General features: G+C 42.4%; 1 protein-coding gene across 1 annotated transcript in view; it reads right to left on the reverse strand.

The window, feature by feature from the left end:
• MMP16 (matrix metallopeptidase 16) overlaps window positions 1-13,916 on the reverse strand; it is a 259,480-nt gene extending 245,564 nt beyond the window's left edge. The window contains exon 1 of the mRNA XM_056522300.1: window positions 13,498-13,916. Within this exon, the coding sequence (XP_056378275.1) occupies window positions 13,498-13,626 (129 nt within the window). The 5' untranslated portion in view covers window positions 13,627-13,916. The remainder of the gene's footprint in view (window positions 1-13,497) is intronic.
• Window positions 13,917-14,493: the final 577 nt, after the last annotated feature.

Here is a 14,493-nt window from a genome sequence, read left to right on the forward strand (position 1 = left end):
ACGCAATGTATTTCACTCTGCGCAAAATGTGCTTCACAGAGGGCAATACGCTGTGTATTCTCCGATCAGCATACACATAGGGCAACCCGGCGGCAGCCCTGAGTGTTCAGTGAGGTTTGGTGGCAGGGCAACGCGCCGGCATGACTGTGATGTGCGGCCCCGCCCCCAAACCTCACTGAACACCTAGGGGTAGCCCTGTGTGTACGCTCATCGCAGGATACGCAGCGTACTGGCCACTGCGTAGCACAACGTGGGACCATTACGTGCGACCGTACCCTTAGGCGTAAATTTATTGTAGCGCAGGTCACATTATATATTTGCGCAAATAGCAGGGAGGAAAAAAAATTATATTGTAGGAAAGCTCACACAGTCTGTCACTGGAGAACATTTGCAAAATGATCAAGTCAGTGCTCCAGTGCATCTGCAAACCAAGAGTACAGCAAGAAAAATGGCGAAGCCAGATCAGACAAGATTAAAAAAGCGCAAATTTAGAAGATAACTTTGGTGCAGGTCAATGCGCAAAATAAAACACACAGCGAGGAATTTATCATGAGAGGAGTTGTCCGGGATAAGAAAAATAAAGCAGATTTATTTTAAAAACAGCGCCACACCAGTCCTCAGGTTGGGTGTGGTATTGCAGCTCAGTGCCATTTAAAGTACATACATGGAGCCAAGTTGTAATACCAAAGACAACCTGAGGATAGGGATGGTGCTGTTTATTAAATTAGCCCTGTATTTCTATCCTTGGACAACCTCTTTAGTTAAGATGTTTGGCACGATGCAAAACCTCCTGCGCAAGTGTGTGCTTTTCCCAGCTGCTACGCCAAATGTGTTATGTTCCGCGCATCACTTCATAAATTTGCGCACATGACAAGAAGCCCCCGGATTTTGCATTCCTGTGTCAGCTGGTCCACTCTAGTACGTGTGCGCAAAAACATGCACAAATATTACATTTTGTGCATGTAATCAATTCAACGCACCAACCGGCGCTTCTACTAAACTTGCCCCCTGGAAACGCAAGAAAAATGACGAAGTTGGCACAGACACATCATGAAAATAGTGCAAAACTAGATGATAACTTTGGCGCAAAATAAAAATGCACAGCATAGGCAATTTTCCAGACGCACACCTGTTGTTATATCACCTCCTTAGGGCGTACAGATGTCACACAGCGTGTACACTTACTGGGGTAGATTTTATCAAAACCTGTCCAGAGGAAAAGTTGCTGAGTTGCCCATAGCAACCAATCGGATCGCTTCTTTCTTTTTTGTAAAGGCCTCTGTAAAATGAAAGAAGCGATCTGATTGGTTGCTATGGGCAACTCAGCAACTTTTCCTCTGGACAGGTTTTGATAAATCTCCCCCACTAAGTATTCCCTTTTTGAGTTGGAACAAGGAGTCAGTCACAAACAACGCCTCTTGCTTTGCCGCACACAGTCTGTCTATATGTAGGACATGGCCGGTCAGTCATTTAAATGACTCCCTTGTAAGGGTATGTTCACACTACCGAATTTCCGCCCACAGAACTGCGCTCGGAAAATCTGGTGTATGAACCTTAACATTGGTGTGAATGAGCCTTTCTCTTAGTGAATTCCGCCTCTGAATTTGATCCGCCAAAACAATAAACATTACATGTGGACTGCATTGCCATGGCTGGTGACGGCACAGGTCAGCGAGGTTCAAGCACTGAAGGATTTGTCGTAACTCTGCGCAGCAATTGCGTAGTGTGAACATACCTCAAAAATGTAGAAAATTATGTGGAATAGGAAAATGAAGGAACGAAAAATGAACTGTGAAATCTAGAGGAGTTGCCCGGGGTAACACCACGTATTATGGGATTAAGGGTAGGACTGAGGTGGCTTTCAAACTTTGGAGCTCCAGATGTTGCAAAACTACAACCCCTAGCATGCCCGGACAGCCGTTGGCCGTTGGAGGTCCAAAGTTTGGAGACCTAGGATACAGAGGAATAATGGGGGAAGTTTTATCAAAACCTGTCCAGGGGAAAAGTTGCTGAGTTGCCCATAGAAACCAATCAGATCGCTTCTTTCAATTTTCACAATGCCTATGAAAAATGAAAGTAGCGATTTGATTGGTTGCTAAGGGCAACTCAGCAACTTTTCCTCTGGACAGGTTTTGATAAATCTCCCCCCAATAAACATAGGTAAGTGCTCCCTTTGGTAAAGGACCTATGAGCAGTAGACGCTTGCCTTCTCGATTCCTCTGGATCACACTAAAGACATCCGCATTTACTGTATGATCCATGTACACATGAATCCTAATCTATAGAACTCACATTATACTCATCCTTCAACGCTAGCCAACCCGGGGATCAACAAGACAGATCTACCAAGCGAGGCGACTATCTATTTTTTTATTACAACACAACATACTAGTTGTCTCCTATAGGCTACACGACAGGACATTTTGCAGATATTGATCTCGCTCGTGTCTTCCATGCTGCTCAATTTTCCTCATAATCACATTATCAACTATTTTGCTTTCCGGGAGATTTTTACCAAGTCATTTTTAAATAGTTCTAAACGTTCTAGAAAAAAAATCCATGTCTGTTTAAAACAGGTCATTTCACAGAAATATAATTTTTTTTCTTTAAAATTTTCACTTAAAAACCTGTATAACGAAACTTGCTGGATGAGGACAACCAAAGACACTCCTGTAAGGATACTAAGGGACCCTTTGAGACAAGAGGGGAAAAGCCCTAGTAGAGCATGACACTTAGGCTAGGTTCAGACTACGGAATTTCTGGGCAGAATTTCTGCCGGAGATCAAGACGGCGGCACTAGGACCGAGCAGATTGCATTCCTGCCCCCATAGACTGCAATGCATTTCTGGGTGGATCTTTTGGGAGATCTGCTCAGAAATGCATTGCCATCTATGGGGATGGCAATGTAGACTGCACGGTCCTAGTGCCGCCGTCTCGATCTCCGCCAGAAATTCTGCCCAGAAATTCCACAGTGTGAACCTAGCCTTATGGTTTTGGTTCTCTATAAATGAATTGGGGCCCTGTTGCAGATTTTGCATTGGGGCTCATAAGCTACAAGTTACACCTGGATAGGACTGGCTCAGTGGTCATAGAATATGCTTGGTGGGGGAAGCAAGAATTCAGACCCTTTTATTTTTAGGCAGCAAAATGTAGCACATAATTGAGGGCCCAGTCTGTTCATTGCTATGGGGTCCCTAGCCTTCTATACATCCGATCAATTAAGGATACCGCAGCCGGATCCGGAGGGAGAATGTAAAAAATGGTTGCTATGTATCTCTGCCGGACCCACGCGGCACCACATTTACTTCAATGAGCAGGACGGAGTCAGATAGTGACTCCGGTTGGCTAATTTTTGGACCGTATCCATTTTTGTTGCCGGAGTGAAATCCGTGGTCTGCCATGGATTTTTGTCTGGCAATAAAACTGATAAGGTTCAAAAATGAGCCGACCGGAGTCACTTTCTGACTCCATTCGGCTCATTTAACCCCTTAAGGACTGAGCGGTTTCATGTTTTTGCATTTTCGTTTTTTCTTCCTTGCCTTTAATAAAATCATAACCCTTTCAATTTTACACCTAAAAATCTGTATTATGGCTTATTAGTCATTTTATCGAAAAATCCAAGGCAAAACGGAAAAAAAAATCATTGTGCGACAAACTTGAAGAAAAAATGCCATTTTGTAAATTTTGGGGGATTCCGTTTCTACGCAGTACATTTTTTGGTAAAAGTGATACCTTAACTTTATTCTGTAGGTCCATATGGTTGAAATGATACCCTACTTGTATAGGTTTGATTGTGCATTACTTCAGAAAAAAATCATAACTACATGCAGGAAAATGTATACGTTTAAAATTGTCATTTTCTGAGCCCTATAACTTTTTAATTTTTCTGCGTTCAGGGGGCTATGAAGGCTCATTTTTTGCGCCATGATCTGAAGTTTTTTTTAGCGGTACCATTTTTGTTCTGATCAGACTTTTTGATCACTTTTTATTAACTTTTTTGTGGTATAAAAAGTGATAAAAAATGCGCTATTTTGGACTTTGGAATTTTTTGCGCGTACGCCATTGAACATGCGGTTTAAAAAGCGGTATATTTTTATAATTCGGACATTTCCACACGCCGTGATACCACATATGTGTATTTTTATTTACACTGTTTTATTTTGTTACTAGGAAATGCCGGGTGATTTAAACTATTAATTCAGAAGGGAATACCTGAAAGGGCTTTTTTTTGCAAGCTGATAGGTGCCATAGAGACCTATCAGCTTGCAATGGCTGATTTCATTCACAGACTGCTGCCTTGCCGTTGTATGGCAACAATCAGTGAAATCGGTGATTGATTGCTCCAGCCTGTAACTCAGGCTGGGAGTAATCAATCGGAGCCCGGACGCCGCCGGAGTAGGTAAGAGATCTTCTTCTCTCCGGGTAGCTGATCGGGGCCTCGCAATTTTATTGCGATTACCCCGATCAGCCCGACTAAGCAGCCAGGACGCATTTAGTTTCACTTTCGATGCGGCGCATCGGAAAGGGTTAATAGTGCGTGGCCGAACGAGCTGCGGGTCCTGGCTGTGAATAGGCGCCGGGACCATCCCGCTATGACCCCGCGTTATAGACATGGACCGCACTTAGGACGTTTATGAACGTCCATTTGCGGGAAGGGGTTAAAGGGGTACTCCGGTGAAACCCTTTTTTTTTTTTTTTGATCAACTGGTGCCAGAAAGTTAAACAGACTTGTAAATTACTTCTATTAAAAAATCTTAATCCTTCCTGTACTTATTAGCTGCTGAATACTACAGCAGAAATTATTTTCTTTTTGAAACACAGAGCTGTCTGCTGACATCATGAGCACAGTGCTCTCTGCTGACATCTCTGTCCATTTCAGGAACTGTCCAGAACAGCATATGTTTGCTATGGGGATTTCCTTTTACGCTGGACACTTCCTAAAATGGACAGAGATGTCAGCAGAGAGCACTGTGCAATTTCTGCTGTAGTATTCAGCAGCTAAAAAGTACAGGAAGGATTAAGATTTTTTTAATAGAAGTAATTTACAAATCTGTTTAACTTTCTGGCACCAGTTGATTTAAAAAAAAAAAAAAAAAGCTTTTCACCGGAGTACCCCTTTAAGTCAATGGGGTGAGGCGAAGATACAGGAGCAGACGGTTTTAATTGCTCCCGCCGGATCCGGCTGCCATATCTCAAAAACGGTGGTATCTGTTCTTTCCTCCAACCAGGGCATTTACATTACAGTCCACTCTGAAGATTTGCAATAGCATGCAATGTTCAAACAAGATTGAAGGCTATTATGAATACTTAGCATTAAAGGGGTACTCAGTCCCTAGACATCTTATCCTCTATCCAAAGGAAAGGGGATAAGATGTCTGATTGGGAGGGTCCCGCTGCTGGGACCACCTGCAATCTCCTGCAAGCCACCCCGGCATTCTGAACTTTTTGTTCTGCATGCTGGGTTCCGGACCCCTTGTGACGTCACGCCACGCTTTCTCTCAAGACCCCTCATAAACTTGCTTGCTTGGCTCAGCCAAGTGTGTGGATGTCTTGAACAGAGAGAAGAGAATAAGCTGCTGCCAGACATCTCTGGTAATCTCTTATATTTCCTTACAGCAAAAAACATCAGGTATGTTGAAACCCGACTGCCTGACATCATCTGTAGCAGGAGTTGGAAAGACCCCATACATGATAAATGGTGCGTTTATCCTTGCCCAATCTTTACATAGCACGGAACTAAGAAAGTGGTTACATAACAATAGCAGCCCTGATCCAAGCAGCAAACCTGCAAGGAGTCGTAATAAGGGATTATATTCAGGAGGTATTTCTGTGTACACTATAAGAACACAATGTACACAATGGACAGGTGCCCATAAGTTTTTGACCATTGAAGTTTGATGTCCCAGTACGGGATATGCATCCCACAGTCCTATCAGCTTGAGTCCCTGCACGTCCCCAGGGCTCACCTGCAATGTACCCCCATAATGTAATTAGTTTTATATTATGTGTAAAGGACCTTTGATATGGTCAAATGGTTATTGATCACATGATAATGTTGTCACATGATAAAGGCACATGTTTTGTTACCCAGAGAGCACCAGGTGACCAGATGACCCGCAGCTAGCCTATGGGCTCCTTGCTCAGCCCCCCTTTATAAGAGGGGGAGCTACTACAATCACTCTCTTAGATCCTGAGGTCCAGTCCAGTCCAGATGTCTCAGAGGCAGCGTCCAGCACATCTGGAGGCCTCAAGCCTAAATTACAGCCACAAGTCCGTAAGTCAAGTCATCTCTGTCTGCTGTCACTATCTTCAGTCAAGTCAAGTCAAGGCTATTATAGTCAGCGTGGCCGTGCTAAAGTCTGTCCAAGTCACTGCAAGTCCCAGCAAGCTGCGAGGTCCCATCCCATGTGTTACTGGTCACCTCTCTGGGATCCTGGCCTAGCTGTAAAGACTGTACCACCTGTCTACTTCAGTAAAGCTACCGTTAACCCTGACCTGGCCTTGGACTATTATTTTCCCTGCCTAACTAGAGCTAGTGGTGCTACGCCCTGGCATCACGCACACTTAGGGGTTAATATCATCTGCCCCTGGGCTACAACATCTGCCCCATATACCTCACATCACTACCCCCCCCCCCACCCCCCCCCCCCCGCTCAGTGGCGCACCACAGAAGCATGACTCTTGAACCCTGTATCAGTAAAGTAGCTCCATATTTGTTACCTGCAGGTAAAAATCATCCTTCAAGGGCTGATACTGTACAAAGACTGTCCGGGCATGCAGGGAATTGTAGTTTGGCAACAGCTGGAGGCACCCTCATGTATACTGTGCCCTTAAATGATATGTTCTACTTCTCAGTCTTGATATAAATAACTAAACATATGACTGACAAATGTGACATACAAGAATCGTAAGCCTAAAGATCAGCATCAATATTCTCCTGAGCAGCTCCTGCTAGCAGGTTAGTGACGTCTGTTAAATAATGAATATCATGCAGGTTTCCATATTCACACAGAGGTGATGTCTGAAATACAACCCGAAGTCAGCATGAGAGAAACCGTTCTAGTAGAGGGGACTATTAAAGTACTTTTGAGAGTACAAGTATTTTATATTCAAGCCACTAACTGTAATGGTAGACTGAAATGGAGCCAAGACCAAAAATGAATTTCTGTATAATATACACATACAGATGCTGTATAATACTTATCAGGATGTGTTCAGACAGTGCAGTTTTTTCTGTGTTTTTGATGCATGGGTAAAAACCGCACCATGAAAACACAGCAAAATTGTGGTGACTAGACAACTAGGTCAGAGCAATTCCAAAATGACAGGCCAAGTGGGGTGTTCCTGGTATGCAGTGGTTTGTACCAACCCATAGGGGTCCAGCAAAAGACAACCAGCATTAAGTTGTGGACCCCCAAAGCTCATTGATATGCATGGGGAATGAAGGCTAATCTCTTTGGTACAATCAAACAGAACAATTATAGCACAAACCGCTGAAAACATTAATACTGGCTACGATGCTCAATCCTAAGGGGCTGTGTGCCTGCAGACGGGTGGGAGTGCCCATGCTGACACGTGCCCAAACCAAAAAACACCTACAATAGACAGATGAGAATCAGAACTGGATCATGGAACAATGGAAGAAAGATGCCTGGATGGCCAGTTGTGTTACCTAGGAAAGGTGGCACCAGGATGCACTATGGGAAGAAGGCAGTGTGATGACCTCGGCAATGCTCTGCTCTTAAGCATTAGGACCTGGCATTAGATGTTACTTTATGACACATAAAACCTCCCAAAAAATTGCTGTAGACCAGATAACCCATTCATGGCAGTGGTATAACCTAATCTCAGTGGCCTCTTTCAGCAGGATAATGTGGCCTCCCATACTGCAGATATTGTTCCGTAATAGTCTGAGGAACAGAACAAAGAGTTCAGGAACCTGATGTAAAGTCCAAATTCCCCAGGTCTCAGTTTGATGGAGCTTCTTTGGGATTTGCTGAAAAACCAAGTCTGATACATTGAGGTGCGCCTAACAACTTATAGGCTGATAGGGCGGCAGGGGGGGAACCTAAACAATATTAAAGGAGTTATCCAGCAAAAAAAAAAAAAAATTCACTAAGTTCCCAGGTTGTCAGATAACATAAAATAAAATCCTGTACTTTCCTCCCTCTGTCTCCAGAAGCCTTTGGTATTATGGCGCCTGGTTTCTACTGAACTTTGCTTCCTGGAGCTGCAGACAATACATGACTGCCCCTCAGCCAATCACAGGCTGGGGAGGGACATCACTGTGGCCAGTGATTGGCTGAGGTCCAACGTAATGTACTATCTGCAGCTCCAGGAAACAAAGTTAAGCAGAGACCAGGTGCCATTAAACCAGAAGCTATAAGGGAGTGAGGGAGGAATTTACAGAATTTATCATTTTTTTTGTTATCATACAGTCAGGGTTCTTCTATTAAAAAGCGGAAGGGATTGTTGGCAAAAACGAGCAAAAAGTAGTATAATTTATTCACAAGGAAGGTTCTTCCGTAAAAAAGATGAGAATTTTTGCTTGTTTTCTCCACACTCTGTGGGTGGGCGGAGCGTTGTGGTGAAGAGTTTGTAAGGGGAGTGGCTTCACGCAGAGGGGGCATGAAATCTCCGTTGCATGCACCTCTACATAAATCCTGTGCGCTGGCGGGGGATGCATTTAGACCAGCAGTGGAGATGAATGCCCCCAAAATGTTGCTGGATAACCTCTTTAAGCAAGTGGTTTTATTGTTATGGTATAAAAATATATATCAACAAAGACACAAGAATTTCAGCATGTAATTTCTGCTAAAAATGTATGCATAGAACATTATTGTTATCTTTTGGTTATATGGAATTCAGCAGTAAAATGTTTAGTATTGGATTTGTTTATAGAAGGATAGAACTACTACTGAAAGCATATAAACTGGGACTATATGGGCATGGCTAAATGACTTTGCAGTTTAGTCTTATGGCTTACTAATGGTTTGTGCTGACTAAACTCATGTACCCCTGTACTCTAAACTTGATCACCCCTTCTGAGCAAGACCACAGCTTTTCTCGTTTAAGACCCACCCCTTCCTGGGCAACCCCCACCCCTTCCTCTTTTGGCCCCACCTTCCCTTCTTATTGTTGGATTTCCATTTTTCAGACACAAAGTTAAAGGGGTATTCCAGGCAAAAACTTTTTTTTATATATCAACTGGCTCCGGAAAGTTAAACAGATTTGTAAATTACTTCTATTAAAAAATCTTAATCCTTTCAATAGTTATTAGCTTCTGAAGTTGAGTTGCTGTTTTCTGTCTAACTGCTTTCTGATGACTCACGTCCAGGGAGCTGTCCAGCTCCTATGGGGATATTCTCCCATCATGCACAGCTCCCAGGACGTGACATCATCATTGAGCAGTTAGACAGAAAACTTCAGAAGCTAATAACTCTTGGAAGGATTAAGATTTTTTAATAGAAGTAATTTACAAATCTGTTTAACTTTCCGGAGCCAGTTGATATATATAAAAAAAAAGTTTTTGCCTGGAATACCCCTTTAATACAATTCTGTCTGCCTGCAGCTGTTACCAGGGGAGGGGGGACAAGGAGCTAACTGAAGAAAAGTTTATCACTGGGTTCAATGCACATCTGTCTTCTGTTAACTCAAGGAAAGAGGTGAAATCCGCTACAAAATTTGACAAATCCACATGTCAGCTTCCAAACAGAAAGAGTTCAAAGCATAAAATCCAATCTATCTGCATTTTAAATCCCCAGCATTTCCGCCATGTGTGAACTCATCTTAAAGGGGTATTCATCTTATCCCCTATTCAAAGGATAGGGGATAATATATCAAAACGCGGGGGGGGGGGGCTTTGGGGACCCCTCGCGATATCTACTGCAGCACCCCAGACATGGAGAGAACTCTGCTCCGTGCCGGATGACTACAGCCGCAGCGCCCCCTCCATTCATGTCTATAGGAGGAGACGTGAAGCTTCCATGTTACGGACACCGCTGCTGCCGGACCAGAGATCGCTGGGATAGGGGATAAGATGTTTTCCAGTGGAGTACCCCTTTATCTGTTAATTTTCACAACAGCATCACCACTGGAGAAATGAGGGATTACACAGTGTCTACTCTATCTAATGCAGGGCAGAAGCTACCGAAGCTGCTCACTAATTGTTTTCCAAGCAGTATGCCTCCAGCTGTTGAAAAACTACAACTCCTAGCATGCTTAGACAACCAAAGTAGTTTTGCAACAGCTGGAGGTGCCCTGCTTGGGAAACACTGCCCTAGGGAGTGCCAGTGGCTACCGCAGAAGCTGCCATTAGCAGAATTTAAGCATTTTATATAGTATCTTCCTGCAGTGTAATATATATATATATATATATATATATATATGTGTGTGTGTGTATAGAATAAACTGCTCATAATACAATTACTAATATAATGTGTAAAGAATTTTTTACATCTACTTTTTACAACTACTTTTACTTTTTAAAGTCGGTAACTACAACAATATGGAGTCACACTACTCAGAGTCCCCCAGAGGCATCATGGGTCCAGACACTGGGGGGAAAAAATGTGATAGTGAAAAGTGTGGAAAAGCTCCCCTCCCCCTATCCATGAGGTGTAAAATTGGCACTTCCTTACAATAAAGATCGCAAATAACATTACACCAATCCAATGCAGTAGCGTTCACGGTGTCTAAGTATAGAATTGTCTGCAAAACAAGGATGAATACATTTAAATATTTTCAATCTGTTATTTTCAATTTTTTCTTCTGCTGTCATACTGCTGGCGGCCCACTGAGCAGATGTGCCTCTATTTTCTATGGCAGATATTCTAGATATATTTACACCTTTTCTATCTGTTTTTATTTTTTTCTATCCATTTATAATGCATTCCCCCACCCCAAATGGTTTTACAAGTGACCGCTTCCCTCTGGCGCCACTGACACTGAATGCAAATAAGTGGTCGGAGGCTCTGTAGTCATTCCAATACAATATAGAGATGTAAAGTAACTTTTATAGGGAGAAGTTTCTACAATGCATATGAAGTGTTTAACAGCAATCGCATTTCCAGCACCATCACAACTAAGTTGTCATGCCAGCATTGTACATGCATGACCCAGTATTCTTTCCTTACTTCGCTGACATATTAAAGTAAGGCATTGGGATGCAGGGAAGATGTCCTAGAAGACTATTGCTTGTTCCAGTCCTGACAGTGTGATAGTAAAGGTAGTCAGAACAATGGAAATACAAAGACCCATAATGGGTAGGATAGAAGTACAGCAGTTACTCTATATGCAAAGAAAGATTTACTTATGCCTTTACAGAGATTTACCCTGAAATAGGTTTCCCAAACCAGGATGCCTCCAGCTGTTTCAAAACTACAACTCCCAGCATGCCCGGACAGCCGAAGGCTGTCCGGGCATGCTGGGAGTTGTAGTTTTGAAACAGCTGGAGGCATCCTGGTTGGGTAACTCTGAGACAGACAATTGATAAAAGAGATATATCTATCTTTCTAGCTATAATCCATATATTATGGCTAGATTGACAGATAGATGGAAGTATATAGATGGAAAGATGGAGAGAGAGAACATAAATAAGAGCTTTATATATGATGAATATAGATAGATATAGATAGATAGATAGTTAGATAGATAATAGAAAAACAAAGCAGCACTCCCAAACAAAAGGGGAAAGAAAAAGTCCTTGTATGTGGCTGCGCCTGCAAGCATTATTGTCACTCTGCACTTATATTTATTTAAATGACACAGTTTGATACTCATATATTTAACAGCAATCGCATTGTACACTTATGTATTATGATTATGCACTTGTCACTTTAATTATGCCTATGTATGTTAATGATGCTTTCACATGACTATGCTTATTTAAACTACTTTGGATCACTTGCACTCTGACTTGAGAAGGGTGGTGTGAGACCACAGAAATATTGTCCATCTTTTAGCTGGATTAAAGCTTCACTTTATGCTACTCTGGTGTGCTGCAGTCACTCCTATCTCTCTCTCTCTCTCTCTCTCTCTCTCTCTCTCTCTCTCTCTCTCTCTCTCTCTCTCTATATATATATAGATAGATAGATATAAGAGTTATATATGATATGGATAGAGAGACAGACAGAAACATACAGATATAGGCAATTAATAGATAGAGAATAATAAGAGATTGATAGGTAGGTAGATATAATAATAGGTGGACATAGGTATGACAGATAGATTAGATACTGTAGAATATGTATGTATGTATATATATATATATATATATATATATATATATTAGATAGGTAGATAAATAAATAAATAGATACATAGCTAGATGGATACTGTAGTTGAAAGTTATATTAATAGATAGATAGATAGATAGATAGATAGATATGAGAGAGATATTGTAGTAGATAGATAGGAGATGAGATTAGATAGATAGATAGATAGATAGATAGATATGAGATGGATATAAGATAGATAGATAGATATGAGATAGATATAAGATAGATAGAAATGAGATAGATATAAGATAGATAGATATGAGATAGATATGATAGATAGATAGATAGATAGATATGAGATAGATAGATATGAGATAGATATGATAGATAGATAGATAGATATGAGATAGATATAAGATAGAGAGATATGAGATAGATATAAGATAGATAGATATGAGATAGATATGATATATTGATAGATAGATAGATATAAGATAGATAGATAGATATACAAAAAAGGTAGAAGTTGGTCAGCACATGCTAATACACAACCAATATATAACCATTCTTTTGCTTACATAGATAGACGATAGATAGATAGATAGAAGATAGATAGATAGATAGATAGATAGATAGATAGATAGATAGATAGATAGATAGTAATTGCAACTCTTATAAAATGCCCCTCTGTGAAGCTTCCTGGCAGTGCCCCGTCTACATGGGGTTGTTCTTTATCAGCTCATAAAACCCAAAGCCACAACTGTTTGCAAGACACAAAGAGCCATGTGTTATGGTTTACTATGCCTGGGGTAGACTGCCCTCTAAAGTAACTGTATCACACGCCGAGGCTACTGTATCTCACTGTATTGTTCCATATCATCCAAACAAAAATAACAATAAACACAAAACACACACAAGGCAGCGCGGCGAGTCCCGGCTGCACACACACAACCCTGTCGGGCTCGGCTTCTCCCTTGTTTCTGCGGCCAGAACTCCAGCAGCTTCCAGTGAGAACAAAAGCCCAGAGTAACAGGGGGCAGTGACCCTCCACATCTGGCCCTCGGGGGTCACAGCCGCACAGTGTGACTATCCGTGTAGCATCAGATGCGGCTCCTGTTACAAGTGCTGGTAGCATGCTCTGGGATGCTTTAGCACCCTCCATGGCACACAATGGGTTAAAGCAGCCTTGCATGCATTTTCTATGAGAGTTGTAGTCGCATGCTGCAGGAAGAAGTGCATCTACATTAAGACATGGGGGTGGGTGGGGGGTGTTTCTTACCTCTACATTGAAATACTGCTGCTCTGCAGACACAGCACTTACAATCCAAAGCAAGGTTTGCCAAAAAAGCACCAATGAATGCAAGAAATCCAGCCCTGCCCTGCTAGAGCCCTGTGTGATCCACACCATGGTGAGCTGCTCCTTCAGGGGTCCTGGTCCTTCTCCTGCACTAAGTCCCCAGTGTTGGTGCTGAGCAGCCCTGCACTGTTAATACCCAGGCATAGGAGATGCTCTGCTGTGATGGGCACACAATCCACAGGGGCACAGGGGCATTGGATCTTATTCATAACAACCAGGTAGCAGTCGTGCCAGGGCTGAAATGGAAGCAGCTTCTTGTATCCCCCAAGTGGAGAGAGGCCTGTGTGTGCCCAGCCTGCCTCTCCTCTTCTTCCCTCTGTGTTCAGTCTCCTCTACGGGAATGTCCATCCTTCATCAGCATAACTCCTCCTCTGGAGCTGTCTCTTCCTTCTTAAAGGAGACAGGCTGTAAACATCAAGAAAGGAAGGAAATTAGACCCCCCCCCCCCCCCCCCTTCCCTACCCACCTCCCACAGCCCCCTCCTTCTCATTCATCTCTTCTCTGTCTCTGGGTGTTGGCTTATCCTACTCCAAAAACATAAAAAAATAAAAAGCAAGCTATCAGGTTTACAATAAAGCAGGGAATATACTGAGAAATCATAGAAATCTAGGAGGCTTATAGTGAACATGTACAAGACATGGAGGGTCATGTCTGCAAAGATTAAGATTTTATCTCCTGTATTTCCAGGGCAATGACAATTCCCCCCAGGATTTAGTTCCAGGAATGAACCGTGATGGTGTTGGATGTCCTAGCGCTGTTTTGGTCCGCGAAATAATGTAATGTTAGATAATGGAAAATTTTTACGTGTGCATATGAAGCAGAGATGACTTTGTCATTTGAACAGTGTGAGTGGGAATGCTGGTATCTCCGGGAAGATTAAAGGAGTATTCCGGGGGAAAACTTTTTATTTTATTTTAT

This window comes from Hyla sarda, chromosome 5, assembly GCF_029499605.1.
Source record: "Hyla sarda isolate aHylSar1 chromosome 5, aHylSar1.hap1, whole genome shotgun sequence".
In the NCBI taxonomy this organism is placed as follows: Eukaryota; Metazoa; Chordata; class Amphibia; order Anura; family Hylidae; genus Hyla; species Hyla sarda.